The 16,373-nt window shown below is 45.9% G+C and overlaps 1 protein-coding gene across 1 annotated transcript in view; it reads right to left on the bottom strand.

Moving 5' to 3' along the window:
• ERF (ETS2 repressor factor) overlaps positions 1 to 16,373 on the bottom strand; it is a 216,325-nt gene that overhangs the window by 84,642 nt on the left and 115,310 nt on the right. Inside the window, exon 2 of the mRNA XM_069640954.1 lies at positions 15,436 to 15,670. Within this exon, the coding sequence (XP_069497055.1) occupies positions 15,436 to 15,670 (235 nt within the window). The remainder of the gene's footprint in view (positions 1 to 15,435; positions 15,671 to 16,373) is intronic.

The following is a 16,373-nucleotide window of genomic DNA, read 5'->3' on the forward strand; positions in this document are numbered from 1 at the left end:
CCAAAACTGCTCCCCATACCCCTCTCAGAAAATCATCCGATCCCAGTCATGGAGGTCAACAAGGACTCCTTATGCGCACCGCCTCCCCTAACCGAAATTCAAACTGTCCAAAGTTGGGGGGCCAGAGCTTCCCTTACATTGCAACCAAGCAGTAGAACGTCCTACTGGGTATTCAGAAGACCACTCAAAACCTGGCCGTTTGACTAGCTAGTCTCACTTTTATGTTTTGTCTACCGCTTACTGCTCCTTACGGTCTTTGCTTATTTCTATATTGAAAGTAACTGGTTCTGTAACAGTGCCTCAATGCCTCCGGGCTGTTTGTGCGCTGTATAAATGAAAAAAAATAAATAAAATTGATGCCATGAACTCCTTCACCTGGGGTGCAGCACAAATCTGTTCCAGATGAGCTCTCTAGCACTCTTTATCTTGTGGAAGGGACTATGGTGCAATATAATTCCACAATTCACAGGATAAACAGCAATACCCAGCCACCTGCTACAATCAATTACCTAGGACCCGGAAAACTGGCCCACTAGCACTTCTAACCGAGCTTCAGAAATTAACTGACTGTTCCACAGCAATGGAATACTACCCCCCGAACCCACAAACAGGCAAGGAATCCGGCATGGCAAGCTCCTGCAAGTGACATCGAGGTGCTGCCGGCAGACATCAATACTCTAATCGCACACCAGATCAGAAACACTCAAACCCTCTCTGCATATAACAATGCCAGCGCAAGACACCACTAAAATCACAGCCTGATCGGCTGCCTCAACTTCAGACTCACCGAGTACCAGTCTTCATTCCTAGGATGTACCCTTATGTCCGATGGGACAGAACTGAAATGCCCACGGAGGTGTCGTCATCCAATAAGCAATCTGCAGACCCAACGAAACATAGGGATGACCATACTAGCTGTTCCTTGGTCCTCTGAACGCCAGTCTTCAAATCTAGTTAGTATTCATAGGTCTGATAAAGTGTAACTGCATAATGAGAAAGTATCATCCACTAAACAATGGCAGACTCCACGAGACACAGGAACGACCATAGACAACCTGCAATTGGCTTAACACAATAGATTAGTAATAGGGCTGCTCGACACAGATGACACTGCCAAGCAGGGAATGACCACCTCAAGCCTGGTAATCAGAACAAACTCTGCACTAGACCGAGAATTTATCTCGGAGAACCAATTCCCTGAACCTCTAGAATAGATACTGTCAGCTAAGCAGACACTGAAAGCAACAGGAATAGGGTGTCACGATGCCCGCTCCCGGGGAGCCGGCTCAGGCCCTACGTCCCCATAAGCGGACATCAAGTCCCCGGGGAAGGTCCCAGCAACCCCTTATAGGGGCCCTTTGGACAGCGTCCTGGCGCCTATGGCGCCAGGCTCATAGTAGACGTCAGTCCTGGCGCCATAGGCGCCAGGCTCATTATGAAAGTGTTTGGGTGCACTTACCTGATGCAGACCATGCTGCAGAACCCCGGCCTCCTTGAGGCCTGAAAGGAACTACTTTACCTGTGGGACTCATTTACCACCCGGGCGTGGTCGGGGAAGGATACATACCTGATTGGAGGAAGGACACATTCTAGGAACTTCTTCCAAGGCTATTTAAACCACACCCGATCAGCCACACATGCTTCGCGTTGTTCTGCATCTAGCAGCTGGACGCTCACCGCGTCTGCTCCTGCATCTTGACTTCTGCCACACTTGCCAGCATCCTGAATCACCTGCAAAGGAAGGGAACAAGAGAACAGAAGGAAAAGGCCTCACTTGCTAAATCTGCATCCCAGAGACATTTCACAGACAATCCTGAAAAGGAAGACATTTATTTTTAAAAGCACATCGATCGCTGCAGCGCCACATTCTACTCACCTTTACAGGGCGCCTCGAGGTTCAACAGCCACCATCCGGATTTGCAGTCGCGCCCCCGCGCCTAGGGAGAAAAAGACAAGAAAAAAAGGTGAGAGAAAGAAGGGAAAAGGGAAGCTAAAACTCCATGTCAAGACTTACCTGTTGGGTCATTCCCTTTTCATTTCGGGTCCGCGCCGCATCCAGGCATTTTCGGACACCGGGCTCTAAGGGGAAAAAGACATCAGCGTTAATGAGTGAATGAAGAGACATTACCAAAACACTCATTAAAGACTTACCTGATTTCCACAAGGATTTCACCGCTCACCTCGGGTCGGTGCCTGTTCCCCGGCATTCCGTACCCCGGCCCCTATGGGGAAAAAGACACTAGCATTAGAACATTAATGCATGGACACAAGGGGAACCACTTATAGAAAAACTTACCTGGAAGCCAAGCAAGTTTGGTTCTCACCCATCCGAAAATCCAGTGACATAACTGGATACCAACGCCCCCCTGCATCAGAAGCAGGATGGAGAGCTCGTCCTTCCAGACCCTAAGAAGGATACTTCTGCGAGTCAGACAAGCCAGATCTGGGGCCCGGTCCAGTCCGTCTTCTGAACCCTGCGCATCACCTTAGACGAGGTCACAGCAGCGCGAACCAGGCCAGCGCCCCCGTGGGAGTCAGGTGAGCGTTACATAGGGGTCTACCACCAATCCGCACAGACACTTGCGCATACCGATATGCTCACTCCTCTACACCAACAATAGAATGCAGCTATACCGAGCGATCAATTTTGGTCTAGCTGCACACATACCTACATTCTTTTGAGCACAGCTATACACACCAAAAAAAAAAAAAAAAAAAAAAAAACTCTACAAAATTGGCCTACTGCATACAATCTCATACACACGCTCCACCACTGTAAGGATGCAGACTCGGAGGTAAACAGCCTTGCGGCTCACATTCTACTGATCTCAAACAACCACCTCTCCATGCATAGCATTAGAATGCAGCTACACGCCACGTAAACCACAATGGCTGCACACATACAGAGTGCACCTAAGCAAGATTTGCTACCCTACTCTTTCCACTGACCTGGACTACGGTACCCCAGGGCGTTCAACCCACAGTGGTTGGAGATCATAGCAATGGTATATAAAGGAGGTATACAAATGAACAATAACATAATCCCTCAACTTCTCAAATGGTTTCTTTTTCTTCTTAACGCTTCTGAGTAAAAAGATTATTCCTGTTTTACTGTGTGGAGCAGTGATCCAGATAGGATTTTGAAGCAAGAGTATTTTACGCCCTACTTTTGAAAATTGGGAGTAAAATGATTTGTTGAAGAGTAAAGAGATAAGTCCCATTCCGATCAGTAGTATTTTATAAGCAAGTAAAATAGAAATGTTTTGAAAGAAATATATTTCTTTGCACCAAATTATTCATGCACATTAAAAATATATATCTTTACCTCTTCAGATTGGGCAGCAATTTCCCGTGGCACGAAGTGTACTACTGGTCCAAACAGATCCATGGAGCTGTGTCGATGAAAACCAGGGAAAGGATCTCATGTTGATCTTCCATATTATTTTATTTATTTTTTTGAGTATTTGTACTCCCTAATTTTATTTTTTGGGAGTATTCGCCTATTCTTTTTTTTAAAGGCAGTAAAACTACCCAATACACCCCTTATAGGGCTGGTGGGGAGGAAGGGTCAGTGCATGCGATTCTGAGCAGATGGCAAGCTTCAGAAAGACAGTACCATTTGTCTTCTGGAGTTTATGAATCTGCTTAGATTCACATGCTTTGCATGGATTAGCCAGCAGTACCTGAAGCAGTAGTTGGGCAATTTGGGATTGTTGACATACTGCCTGTCCAACCAGTGAGTTTGACCTTGCCTGTCGAACACAGTAGTGTTGTGTGAAAGTGGGAACTGACCTCTGTGTCGCTGTTTTGCAGATTTTTTCCAGTGGTACATTGGCTATGTACACCAGCTAGGTTCAGGAGTTTTGTGTAGACTTACAAAAATCGCCTATGGATAGGACAGCCAACAGGCTAGTAACGGCAACAGCTAGATTCAAGGTTTTGTGCAGTTTGGCAGAGACTTGTAAATGGATCGATCAGCAAGCTAGTGAAAAGTAACAGCTGGACTGGGAGCGACCTTAAAACATAACCCTATTTCACAGTGGTCTCTAAGCGACCATAGCGCACAACACAATAGCACAGTGGTTTCTAAGCGACCATAAGCACGGAACACAGTAGGCAGATTCGATTTTAGCTGGGAATGCCTAAAACACAGTATGCAAGTACACAGGCACTCAAGCACAGAACACAGGGCAGATTGGATTTATAGTTGACCGTCAGAGTGAGCAGAGTACAAGATACTTAGGCAAGCCAAATATTGTCAGGGCAGCGTCAACATATGCTTTTAATACTATGGGGGGTCAAGTGAGTACTAAGCTGTAGCTGTAAACTATACTAGCTAAAGGTGATAGGCAAGGGCCTAAAGGTCTGCGGCACATAGCAGGTACAATAGTAGCCAACAGAGAATATTGTTGGGCTGTAGGTTTATGGTTGTGCTTGGTTTAGAGTTTGAGAGGTGTATGCAGAGGGGTAAATTGTTAGGGGACTTGATTAGTTGGCATTTCTCATGGATTGAGGTGCTGGGTTTGAGTAATCTCCCTAGATGGGGTGTGGGAGCATTTCTGCGCCTCTGCCCTGATCTGGGCTTCTCAGGCATTCACGGCCCCTTTCACATCTGGCCTCCACTTCCATCAACTTCCTCCATAACCTTACCTGTCTGCCTTCCCCACTCATGTGGCCAGTGTACCTGCTAATGTCCACTACTCAGTGTGGCGATTACTAATATTTGACAAGTCTATAACATTGTGGTATCTGGTAGCAGCTAAGGGGCGAGTGAGGAAGTTGGGCGGGATTGGCTGGGGTTGTTGATTTGTCTTTATGGGTTTTGCTTGTGTTCCATATTCCTTGGCGCCACCGGTCTAGGTGTTGTGGGAGTTTTAGTCCGTTCTGGGATTTGTCAGTGTCCTTTTAAGTTTAGTCATCCTTTTTCGGTTTTCAGTTTGGGTCTGTGGTGTTGAAGAGCCAGGTTTTTTAGTAATTTCTTGAATTTTAGGTGATCTTTGGAATTTCTCATTTCTTTTGGAATGTTGTTCCAGGTTTTTGCGGCTAAGTGTTAGAAGGCGGTGCCTCCAAGTTTTTTCTTAAGGTATGGTTTTAGTTCCAGGCGGATTTTGTTGCTTGACCTCGTTGGCTTGTAGATCGTTATTTTCTTTTGTAGGAATTCTGCTCCTTGTCCACTGATTGCATCACCTTCAAAACCATGTGCATAACTCACAGTGCAATGTTTTACTGGGAGCCAGTGTAGTGTTTTTAGGGCAGGAGTGATGGGGTCTCTTCTGGATAGTTTGAGCAGTAGTCTGGCTGCTGTATTTTGAATCTGTAGTTTCTTCAGGAGGTATTCCGAGGTAGAGGCTGTTAGCATAGTCGATTCTTGACATGAGGGCAACGATGGTGAGCGTTGTGTGCGTGGAGGAGAAGAAAGGTAGGATTCTTCTTGCCGTGTGGAGGAGGAAGAAACATTTGACTGTTACATTTATCTGTGGTTCTAAGGTTAGGGTGTTGTCCATCAGGACTCCCAGATTTTCTACTACCTTAGATGGTGATGGTGCGGTTCCCATTTCCGTTGGCCACCAGATGACGGTTACGTTCTCTTGGTCTTTGGATATGATCATGATTTCTGCCTTTCCTGGGTTGAGTTTCAGGTTGTTTGCATTCATCCAGTTGAAGACTTCTTTTAGACATTCGATTAGGGTTGAATGATCAGCTTGGGTGTCTTTGATTTTGTGAATGATGTGAGTATCATCTGCGTAGTTGTAGCATGTAAAGTTGTATTTTTTGAAGATTCTGATAACTGGAGTCTGGTAGGTGTTGAAGTAAAGTGGTGATAGTGAGGATCTGTGTTGTACTCCGCAGTTAACGTGGAGTGGATTTGAAGGGTTTAATCCATGCGGTTTCTGTTCGGTCTGCTAGGAAAGATTTAGTCCAGAGTAGTGCTGTGTTTGTTAGGTCTATGTCTTCCAGTCTTTTGGTTAGGGTGTCATGGCTAACTGTCGAAGTCTGCGGAGAGGTCGAGCAGAATAAGGGCGGAGGTTGTGTTCGTTTTTAGGTCGTCCCAGATGGATAGTAGTGCGGTTTCCGTTCCTCTTGTGGGTCTGAAACCGACTGGAGCGTGGTCTAGCAGGTGGTATTTTTCTACGTTTTCTTGGGTATATACATAGGTTTCCAGGAGTTTTGCCAGGTAGGGGATGTTTGAAATCTGCCTGTAGTCGGAGGTCTTCTACATCGCCACTTGTGTTTTTCAGAAGTGGTTTGATGTATGCCAATTTGGAGGTCCTCGGTACAGTTCCTGTTGCTAGTGATAGATTTAGAAGGTTTCTGTAATATTCTGCTGGCGTTCCTTGTGCAAGGATTCATTTGTAGATGTTCGGGGGACAGGGATCCATGGGTGATCTAGCTTTCTTGCTGTGTTTTACTAGGAAGGCAAATGCCTCTGCTGAGATTTCAGCTATGGTTCGTTTGGTTGTATGTTGTGGTTGATTGGTTTGTTTTGAATAGTTTGTCGGATGTCATTGATTTTTTTCTTTAAGTGCTCTGCCAGGTCGTTACATAGTTTCTCTGAGGGGGTTGGGGTGTTGTCGCAGCCTCGGGGGTTTCTCATTTCTTTAATGATGTTAAACATTTCTTTGTGTGTTGGTGGCATTGGTGTTTCTGTCATCATAATGCCTTCTCTTCACCTTTTGAATTTCCTTCTTGTATGCGCGGATTTGTTTCTGGAACAGTGTTTGTCTGGGTTGTATTCTTTCCTCCATTCCATCTCCATCTTTTTGTTTTCCTTTTTCATAGCGCTTAATAGCGGTGTGAACCATTTTGCCATAGCTCTTTTTTTTTAATGGGGTGAATGGTTTTTCTGGGGCGATCTTGTCAATTGTATCTGCAATCCATTGTGTAGTAGCTCCACTTTCCCGTCTAGGTCAGCTTGCTCTAGTTCTGTAGTTGGTTTGGTTAATTCCAGTGGTTTGAATGGGTTGCTTTCTTTGACACGTTTCCAGTTTCTTTGTGATGGTTGGGAGTTTAGGCGGTTGGATACAGACTTGAGGAGGCAAAGTGATCACGAATGGGATTTTGAGATGGTCGCTCCACAGTATTTGTATTGGCAGTGCCGTGGTGGTGAGTTTTTCCTTGGCAAAAAATGCGTCAAGGGTGCGTCCTGCCGAGTGTTGCCCCTTTGACTAGTTGTCGTAGTTTCATGGTAGTGAGTTGTTCTATCAGTGAGTTTTGGGAGTTGGCGTGACTGTCTTCAAACCAGATGTTGAAATCCTCCAGGATGATTAGGTGTTTGTGATTGATGGCTATGTTGGTGATGGCTTCTATGAAGCGGTAGGCGAAGGTTGCATCATATATCGGTGGTGTGTACACCAGGATGTGATGTTGGTTTTTGGGGGTCGCCTTTGGGTCCATTACCATGGTTTCGCAGTTGAGGATGTTGAGCGGTTAGTCTGTTCTTATATTCAGGTGTTCGATTGCGATGCCTCCTTTTGTTGTGTTTCCTGTTTATTTGAAGGCTTTTGAAGTTTGTTGGAAGGCAGCTTTGGAGTGTGATTTTGTAGTTGTCGTCCAGCCATGTTTCTGTGATGAACAGGATGTCAATGCTGTTGTCATGGAGTAGGTCGAAGATCTCGGTTGAGTGTTTTGACATGGATCTTGCGTTTATTAGATTGCAATGGAGTTTGGTTTGGACTTCTTGTTGAAGTCGTCTTCTCATCGGTGTTGGAATTTCCTTCCTGGTCGGTCTCTTGTTGGGGTGTAGGTTTCAGGGTGTCTGCTTCAAAGAGTTCTTCTAGGTTCTGACTTGGGCTTTTGTTGATCGGGTTCATTCTTCCAGGGGTTGTGGTTATCGATTGGAAGTTCCTCTTGCTTTGGTGATGTAAGGTGTTATCACATTGGTTGGGTGTTTGTTGTTTCTGGCGTTGTTCATCCTTCTGCATGCTTCTGTTGGGTTGTTTGATGTTGCGCTTCTAGCGTTGGGTTGGTTTGCTCTCCTGACAGTTGTCAGGGAGGTATGGAGTTAAGTAGAGGGATTTGTCTCTTCTCTTAGTGTTGGTTCGGTTTTTGTTCCCGTCTGTGGGGTGCATTCTGTAGTTGTGGCTCTTTGTTGCTGTTCGAGTGTTTGTTCTTCTCTTTTCCTTTCCCCTCGGAATGGGTCGTTTGCGCGGTATTATAAGATTGAGAGTTTAGTCTTTGTTTGCTGGTGTCCAGTTGGTTCTCCTTTAGTCGGGTTTTCTTGTGGTGTATTGCTCGATGTGGTCCGCTATCTGTTTGGGCTCTGTCTGTAGGTGGCATTTCCGGCTGTTGCCAACTCATTCAGTCGCTGTCTTGAGGGGTGGGGAGATGGTTAAGGGTTATATAGTTGGGTGTTATCGGTGGCTCTCTTTAGTGTCCGTCTCCCTGAACGTGGTTCACTGCTGTGAACTAGCTATGTGGGTTTAAGAATGAGATCTATTAGTTAAAGAGTGATTTTGAGGGGCGCAGCTAGGACTTCGGCCCTATGAGGCATGAGCCCCTAATAGGAGTGTCATGCCACAGCAATTCACTGACGGATTCGGTCTCACTTTAGAGTGAGTTGGTCAGCAAAATTTGAGAGACCTGTATGGTGGGAGAGAGGCCTATCAATGTAATCCAAATGCCACACAATGCAATTTGGACACAGAGCACAAGCTAAATTTGAGAGACCTGTATTAGTGGAAGGGAGGCCTATAAATGCCGTCCAAATATCCGGCAGTGCCTTGAGGGTGTGGGAGGGAGAGGTGCAATGGGGAATAATCACACTGTTTAACGTTGGTTTGCCAAGTGGCTAGGATTCCAGGGTAGAGTTGCATCTCTCCCCTAACCCAGGCCACTCCTGCCTTACTGGTCCCTGTAGTTGATGGTTGACGGCTGGCCACTGGCCTCCCCTGCTGACACTTCCTGGAGCTGCCTCTGTTGGAGCTGCCCTTGGCCTTGTGCCCCTAGCTGATGGGCTGCCGGGCAGAGGGCTACCCTTGGAAGACTGGTGATAAAGGCCGAGAGGACCAATGAGAGCGGGGGTGGGTTGGTCGGAAGGGAGGGGAAAAGCAGGAAGAGGGTTTGGGGTGGGAGCGGGGGCTTTCAGAGGGTCTCTGGGCCTGCTAGATATCCCCAACAAAAAAAATAAAATTAAAAAAAGCAAAAAGCCACGCCAAGAGGGGCTCACGCTCACTGTGCTCCGCTGTTATGAGCCAGTTGTCCAGCCAATGGGTAGACTGGAATGTGTTAACTGCATAGGTGAGCTGCCACCAGCACCTTTGTGAATACACGAGGTGCGGATGCCTTCCCAAAAAGAAATAAGTTTAACTTTATCTTTCCTACTTTTTGCAATATAATGACTTTTCTGTGCACAAGGAACATGGAAAAATATGAGAGTAGGCAGCTTTCATGTGCAGTGTTGTCATGACAAGTCCCCTTTTTAGAAGGGGGATGACTTCTTGCAAGGTTGTAATTTAAATGTATTGCTGATGCATTGACGTTTCTTAGAAATGCAAGCAGCATTTGTTGCCGCCTTCCTTCCAAAATTATATATCCAACTACTCTTATATCTGGGGGATATTTAGTTTTGGTCATGGGCAGATTAGTCTTCTTTCGAGTGGTAGTGACCACAAGTGAATCAGGTGCCAGTTGATTATTGATGAAGAATTGGTTGAATTGGAAGGTTTGGCTTTTCTCCACCCTTGGGTTCACATGTTTTATGGAGTGGTTTCGCAAGCGATGGATTGACCCTCTTCTTTCAGCCATCAAAAAAAGAAAAGGTTGGTAGCACATTGCATCCCTCTTTTAAGACATTCTCTGTGAAGTCCAGGTCTTCATGGGTTCTTTCTGCAGCTCTTTGAAGACGCCTGAATAAAGGAAGTTGTCCTCTTTTGGTGAATGATACTGGGGGTCTTCTGCCACATCTGAGGAAATGCATTAACATTGGTCAGGGTATATGTCCTGATATGTCCGTAGCAGTGCCCTCAAATTCCTCCCGTTTAGCGAGGATCCCGGATGGAGTCTACCATAGAGTATACCTCTTCTGTCTTTTTGTACCTCTTTTCCTCCGAGTTACCTGGTTTTCCATATAAACCATAATTTTTGGCATAGTTTTTTCAAGTTCCTGCATTGACCGTTCGAGTTTTGGGGTCTGTTCCGATGGAGTAGAACTTCTTGAAGTTTCACCTAAAATGGCAGCGCCATGGATGGCGGCCAGGTCTTCCTAGTAGTCTTCCTCTGAATGAGAGGTCTACCAATGTTTGTTTGTGCTTCTTTCAAAAGCACAGTTGCTTATTTGTAAGAGTCAGTCTCAACCCTTGTGTCCAATCCAAATACTGCATTCAGAAGCATGATTGCCGGACTCATTTCCGAAATATCGTGCACTGCATCATAGGCCCAGCACTTCGAAAAGTGCTCCCTAAGAGTTTTTCTTGAATGGAGAGGGGGTGAAGTAGAACAGTCGGTGACGCGCGAGGGATTATGGGCACCTATACAAGTAGGATAGAGATAGTAACAGGACGGCACCTGTTGACGTCCCCCTTTTTTTTACTTTAAAACAAACAAAACAAACTGTTATACTCCGAGCCAACCACTAGATGGACTAAGCAAAGTATGGTAATCCAAGTGGATTCCCAAACTCCAAAACACAAAGTCATCAATGATATGCATTTTATTATAGAACTGCTTCAAGTGCAGCTCCAAGGATTGGTGGTGGTGCTGCTTAGTTGCCAATAATGGTATGGTATTGTTTATTTATATAGCGCCTACTCACAGGCAAGCGTTTCAAAGCGCTCGAGGATTTGGGGGAGGGCCGAGTTACTCATAGCCCTTGAAATTCTGATACGATAATAGTCTGCACAAGCAGAGTACATGCGTAAAAATACATAGTTTGGGAGACAGCAAAACAGCCTGACAGCGATTCTGCAGTTTTAACAGTGTAATTTAGGAGCAAAGACAAGGTAGAACACGCAGACTATCTTCACATGCATTACATACAGATCGGCCATGTACAAAAGGGTCGCTGGGGTGGGGTAGGTGGGGGCAGGGGCGGAAAGCAAGTGCACCCAGTCGGTTGAGACTTTCCACTCTTGGATTCATTTCTCCAGTGCATTGAGTGTGGATAGGGTGTAGGGCCTGGGGCAAGTGTGCGAGAGGACTGGTGGGGGTGCCGGGGCCAGTGAGACTCGGCACACCTGGCAGCCGGTCGGCATGCTGTAAGGAAGAGTCGGGAGAGGGGGAAGGGAGGTTGGGGGGGGGGGACAAAACTGGGTTAGCAGAGTAGAGGACGTGAGAAGAAAGAGAAGAGGAAAGTTGAGGAGTTTACAAAATTTATGGAGATCCGGCTCAAGACGGATGCCGGCAGGGAGGCTATTCCAGAGGGAGGCACCTGCTGAGGATAAGGATCTCCCTCCGAATCTGTGCTTGGAGAACCAACTCGCCGGCAGAAGGTTGGAGGTAGATGAGTGGAGGGCTGGTGAGAGACAGTATTTAGGTAGGCAGCGTTGCAGGTAGGTAGGTCCCAAGCCCCAGAAAGTTCTGGATGAGTTCATTAGTATCGAATCACCACAACTGAGAAGAGAACTCAAAGAAAAACACCAGGATGCATCATCACCATCAACGCGATCTACAGCGCCATACCTACACAATTGCTACATGCATCTCAATCATACATAAAAACACACAGACTCAGCCAATCAAGCACATCCAACCACGCCCCCAAACACAAGTAAGAACACCCATCACCCAGGGCAGGTCATTGGAGGAGAGCCCCTAGCACTAAGGACCAGCTGCCCATAGGTCTTGGGAGTGCAGAGTCTGGGGGTTTAAGGGACGAGTAGCGGCCATCAGTTGAAGGGAAGCTCGGTGGTGGAGCCGGGCACATAAGGTGGAGGTGTCCCATGAGTAGAACGGGTATGTAAGACTTATGAAAACGAAAGTTGATGCAAGTTGGGGTAACAAGGGGAAGAGGCATTGTTTGACGTGTAAAACGGAAGTCTTCCGTGTAAAATGCCCCATGCTGAAGCATGAGCAGCACTTGAATTATGAGGAGTTGATTAGTTAAAAGGAACTACGGGCGTTCGCGATGAACACTGTTAGCGTACCCTGTTCATTGCGTGCATGTAATGTGCAGGTGAAGTGATAGGCAGAGGGCATTTGAAGTTGGAAAGTGCCGGTCACAGGATGGACACCTGCTGAACCCTGTAGAAGTCGACATGCGCCGGGGAGGAGTGCGAGGACCGAGTACCTGAATGATAAAACGACAAAAGACAGTAGAGAAGTATCCATGCGTGGAAAACATGGCCGAAGCCAAACCCAGGGACGCTAGTGAATTCGGCCCGCTCCAGTGGATGCAGAAAAGGGGACTGAGGAGTGGCGCCGTTTAGCGAAGTCAGGCGAGTGCATGCTCCCAGGGCCGTGGCCCCGCATGCCTCTAAATTTAAAGGGGAAGAAGATTTTTTTCGGGTGAAAAAAGGTTCCATCTCCCATCCCTCACGAGGGACGACCATATAGTATAGGTGACGGGACGTGGGAGTATAGTCATGCAAAATCCAATGAGGCGGCCAGTGAAGATCTTGCCTCAGTGACATGGTTGATTCTGCCCAACCCACATACGGCCCTCACTGCTCCATTTTGGACCACCTGCAGGGTTTTAAGATTAGCTTTGGAGGTGCCCACACGTAGGCTGTTACTGTAATCAATTCTAGCATTGACCGGGGCACAGGCGACTGACAACACATTAGCACTGGACAAATAGGGGGTAAATCTGTCTAAGCCTATTTGGTGATATACGTGCAGGAAGCCAACACGCATGTCCAGGTAAACTCGAAGAGTTTTCACGAACAGGGTGACTTAAATGACAGTACGAGATTTTAATCTGGCGATTGTTGGGAGTCCAGTTTTTTCATACATTGGGCCAAGCACACAATCAATTCTGTCTTCTTATTTAATGCCAGAGACTTGGTGGCCATCCAGTCTTGGATCATATAGGTGTGATTGATCTTCGTGGTGTCCAAATCATAATTTCCAATCAGCTCAAAGATCAGCTGGGCGTCGTCAGTGTTTTTAGTATATTTGACGCAGACAGAATCCAGCAGATAAAAAAAAGGGGACAGTGTATATGTTGAAAAGGGTGGGAGAAAGACAGGCACCGTGGGGGAACAACACAGTTCAATAGCCCAGGTGGCGCCTTTGAAGCGCCAACAGCTACCCTAGCGGACCGAGGTCCAAGAAAAAAGGACATCAAAGAAACACAAGGACTCGGAACAGTTAACAATTTCCTTTAACCTCTAGAGCAGCAATGAATGATCAACAAGGATGAATGCTACCGAGAGGTCAAGGAGGATGAGCACAGCAAGCCGGCCACCATCAACAATCTCAACCAGATTAGCCCTTATGTACAGCATGGCGGTTTCAGTGCAGTGCAGTTCACATCCAGGGCAAGGAAAGACCCTGTTTAATGGGTAGTACTTTGTTGGTTTCTTTTTCACGTTGCAGGTGATTTTTTTCCCCCCTTCACGTTATATTGAGTTTTGTGTAGGAGGGTCAGATTAGGATTTTGGACACAGGAGTAGGAACTTCTTGTTTTGGACATTCTGAAATAGACGTTCCTTAGATTTTGTTGAGGCAGGGAACACCGTACTCAAATTAGGGATAGGTAGGATTTCCCCAGCCATCCTTCATTTTATCAATAAAGTCTTTAACAATCACCATAATGTGCGTCAGTGTATTACACCTGATCCCTTACACTACTTATAGCAGGGGTATTCAAACTTTATACTGAGACCCTCCCCCAGAGTAAAAAAAAAAAAAAAATTATATATCCCCCCCAAAATGTACTTCCGGTTCCCATTCCATTTTGGCCTCTAGCCCACACACCAGAGATATCCTGGCACAATCTACAACCTTTCCTTTTATGTGTTCAGCGTCTCCCTATATAAAACATAAGCATTACACTTGCTAAATCCATGGCACCTGCGATTACAGGATTGAGCAAATTAAAAGGGTGTCCTATGCATCTAAGAAACGCTAGTACACTGTATGAAAAACTCATTACAACCATATTAAACATTAATCCCCAAAACCCTCGTTCCCAAAAGATTTCCAAGCAACACCAATCACTAGCAAATGCTTTGAAGGAGGCGACACCCGTGGAGGAATGCATGAACTAGACATTTTGAGTGCATGCCATTAATGTATTCTATTATTTACTCTGCCACAGTTGATACCTAGCCCTGTAAGAGGAGGTACATGAGAACCAAAGAGGGCCCAAGGGCTAACAGAGGCTACAGTGGTTTTTCCTGAGCCCAGTTTTAGCAAGGATGTTAATGGGCATAACGAAAGAAGGGTCTGAGACCCTAGCATCAGAGGAAAACTTCCTTGGTGCAGTGGTAACGTGGAAACCAACGACCACCAGGACAAGGGTCTGGACCCCCAAGCGTGAAGCGCAGTGGTAGTGAGGAAACCACTAGAGAAGGGTCTGGAACCGAATCAGCGAGAAAGAACTGCATCAAGCAATAGCAGGAGAATACAGTAATTCTCCTGGCCATTGCATCAAGATTGGGTGAAGCCTGTAAGCCAGGGGAAGGGAGTCATCCCCCCCCCCCCGATATTTTCGGCTGAAACCGAACCTTTGTTGGACATTGTTCAAGAAGCAGGAGACATTCTCCCGAAGAAAGAACAATGTTAGTGTATCCTTTAGTTATAGTGGGAGGGTTAGAGCAGAATTTGAAACAGGGTGATGGAACTTTGATTTGACTGACATTCCGACTATTACTTTAGTTTTAGTTCGAGGTAGGGAACCCCATTTTAGAGATAAGGACAGTGAGGTTTTCCATTTGAGAAAAAAGGAGCATAACCAAAACTATGCCACCTTTGTGTCAGCTTCCCCCTTTGACACCCTTACAATGTTTAAAGACGAGAATGATGTTGCCAATTCGGTACAAAGCAGGCTAAAATAAGCCCCCCCCTTAGGGTAGAGGATTCCCCAGCCCCAACCCACCTTCTTTGAAAAGAGATGTGGTATCCAGGTTTTAGACCCCGAGAAGGCTAAATCTTGTAAAAGAAGAAGAATTACAAGCACACTTCAAATCAATTAGTTACAAGACTACATACAGAAAATAAATTTTCAATTAAGAAAGAAAAATCGGATTAACACAATAGGGGAAAATAATGATTAAACCTCCCCTAACAAGCTATAAGAGCAGATACTAATGATTAGCACAGACATTAGTATAACATTTATGAATCAGATTGAAACTCACTAATAGGGTAAACAATTAAGTTGAAAGTGACTAGCCAGGCAAAGTCGTCCTAGGCGCAGCTGCCCATCCCTCGCCCACCCCTCCTGCCTAAATGGCAGTTTAAGAGTACATGGTGGCAAAGTATGCATCATCGCTCGCCAAACGCCATCAGAGTTCAAATTGTGTAGATTGCTGTTCAGCTCCAGACTCCACTCACCGCAAAGCTCTGCTGAGTTTGTCATAGTTCATTTGGGGTTTGCACTTCCGGACCCCCCAAAGACGGGCAACTTCATCTGGATCCTTTATAACAAACTCGCCATAGTCCCCTTGCCAAGCTATCACATCATGGTACTCCTCCTTCCGTAGAAGTTCTAAAATGAAGTGCCAGAGCTGGATTTGACGCGAGCCGGGGCTGGACTCTGGCTTGTAGGCCCAGTCAGGGAATGCAAACCCTAAAAAAGAAAAAAAAAAAAAAAAAGATTAGTTTGAGAACCCCATCGGTTATTGGAATTGATACAGAACACCATTTCCATTTGGTACTACCCACTTTAGCCAAACGGTATATTCACAGAATATATGTTTGCCCATTTGTTATCCACCATTTAACTCAGAAAAAGTTGGGTTAGGTATATAGAAGTGGAAGCATGCAGGGTGGGTGTGTGAAGTGTCCCCCTGCTTTTTGTAGTAAAAAAAAAAAAAATGTTTGGCAAAGGAAATGGGAGGAATGTTCAGATTTGCATGATCTCAAAGGGCTCTGAACGAGGGAGTGCGCAAGATTAGTAAAAATTCAAGTGATAATTGAGGTTAACAAAATGAACGCCTTACATTACCTCCTACGACTATACAAAGAAAATTACCAGTAAGTAATCAGTTTTATACCTCCTGCCCATCTTCCTTGTGAACTCATGTGAACGACTGACAAAAAGCCCGATACTTCGAGTAATAACATGATCGTAACCCTCAGCCATTAAATGGGGTCTGATATCAGCTATGTTAGTCTCAAAGAGGCTTACGTAGGCTTACGTATAACAGAAAAAGGATATGGGAGATCTCCATGGAGTAGTTGCGTCATGAAAGAAAACTGGGGAGGGGGAAATAGGTCTGGCTGTCAGACTGAACGCTGCTACCTCCCCTAAAAAGTACGGGGTTAGAGGC

This window comes from Ambystoma mexicanum, chromosome 1q (assembly GCF_040938575.1).
Source record: "Ambystoma mexicanum isolate Mex_15411 chromosome 1q, UKY_AmexF1_1, whole genome shotgun sequence".
Lineage (NCBI taxonomy): Eukaryota > Metazoa > Chordata > Amphibia > Caudata > Ambystomatidae > Ambystoma > Ambystoma mexicanum.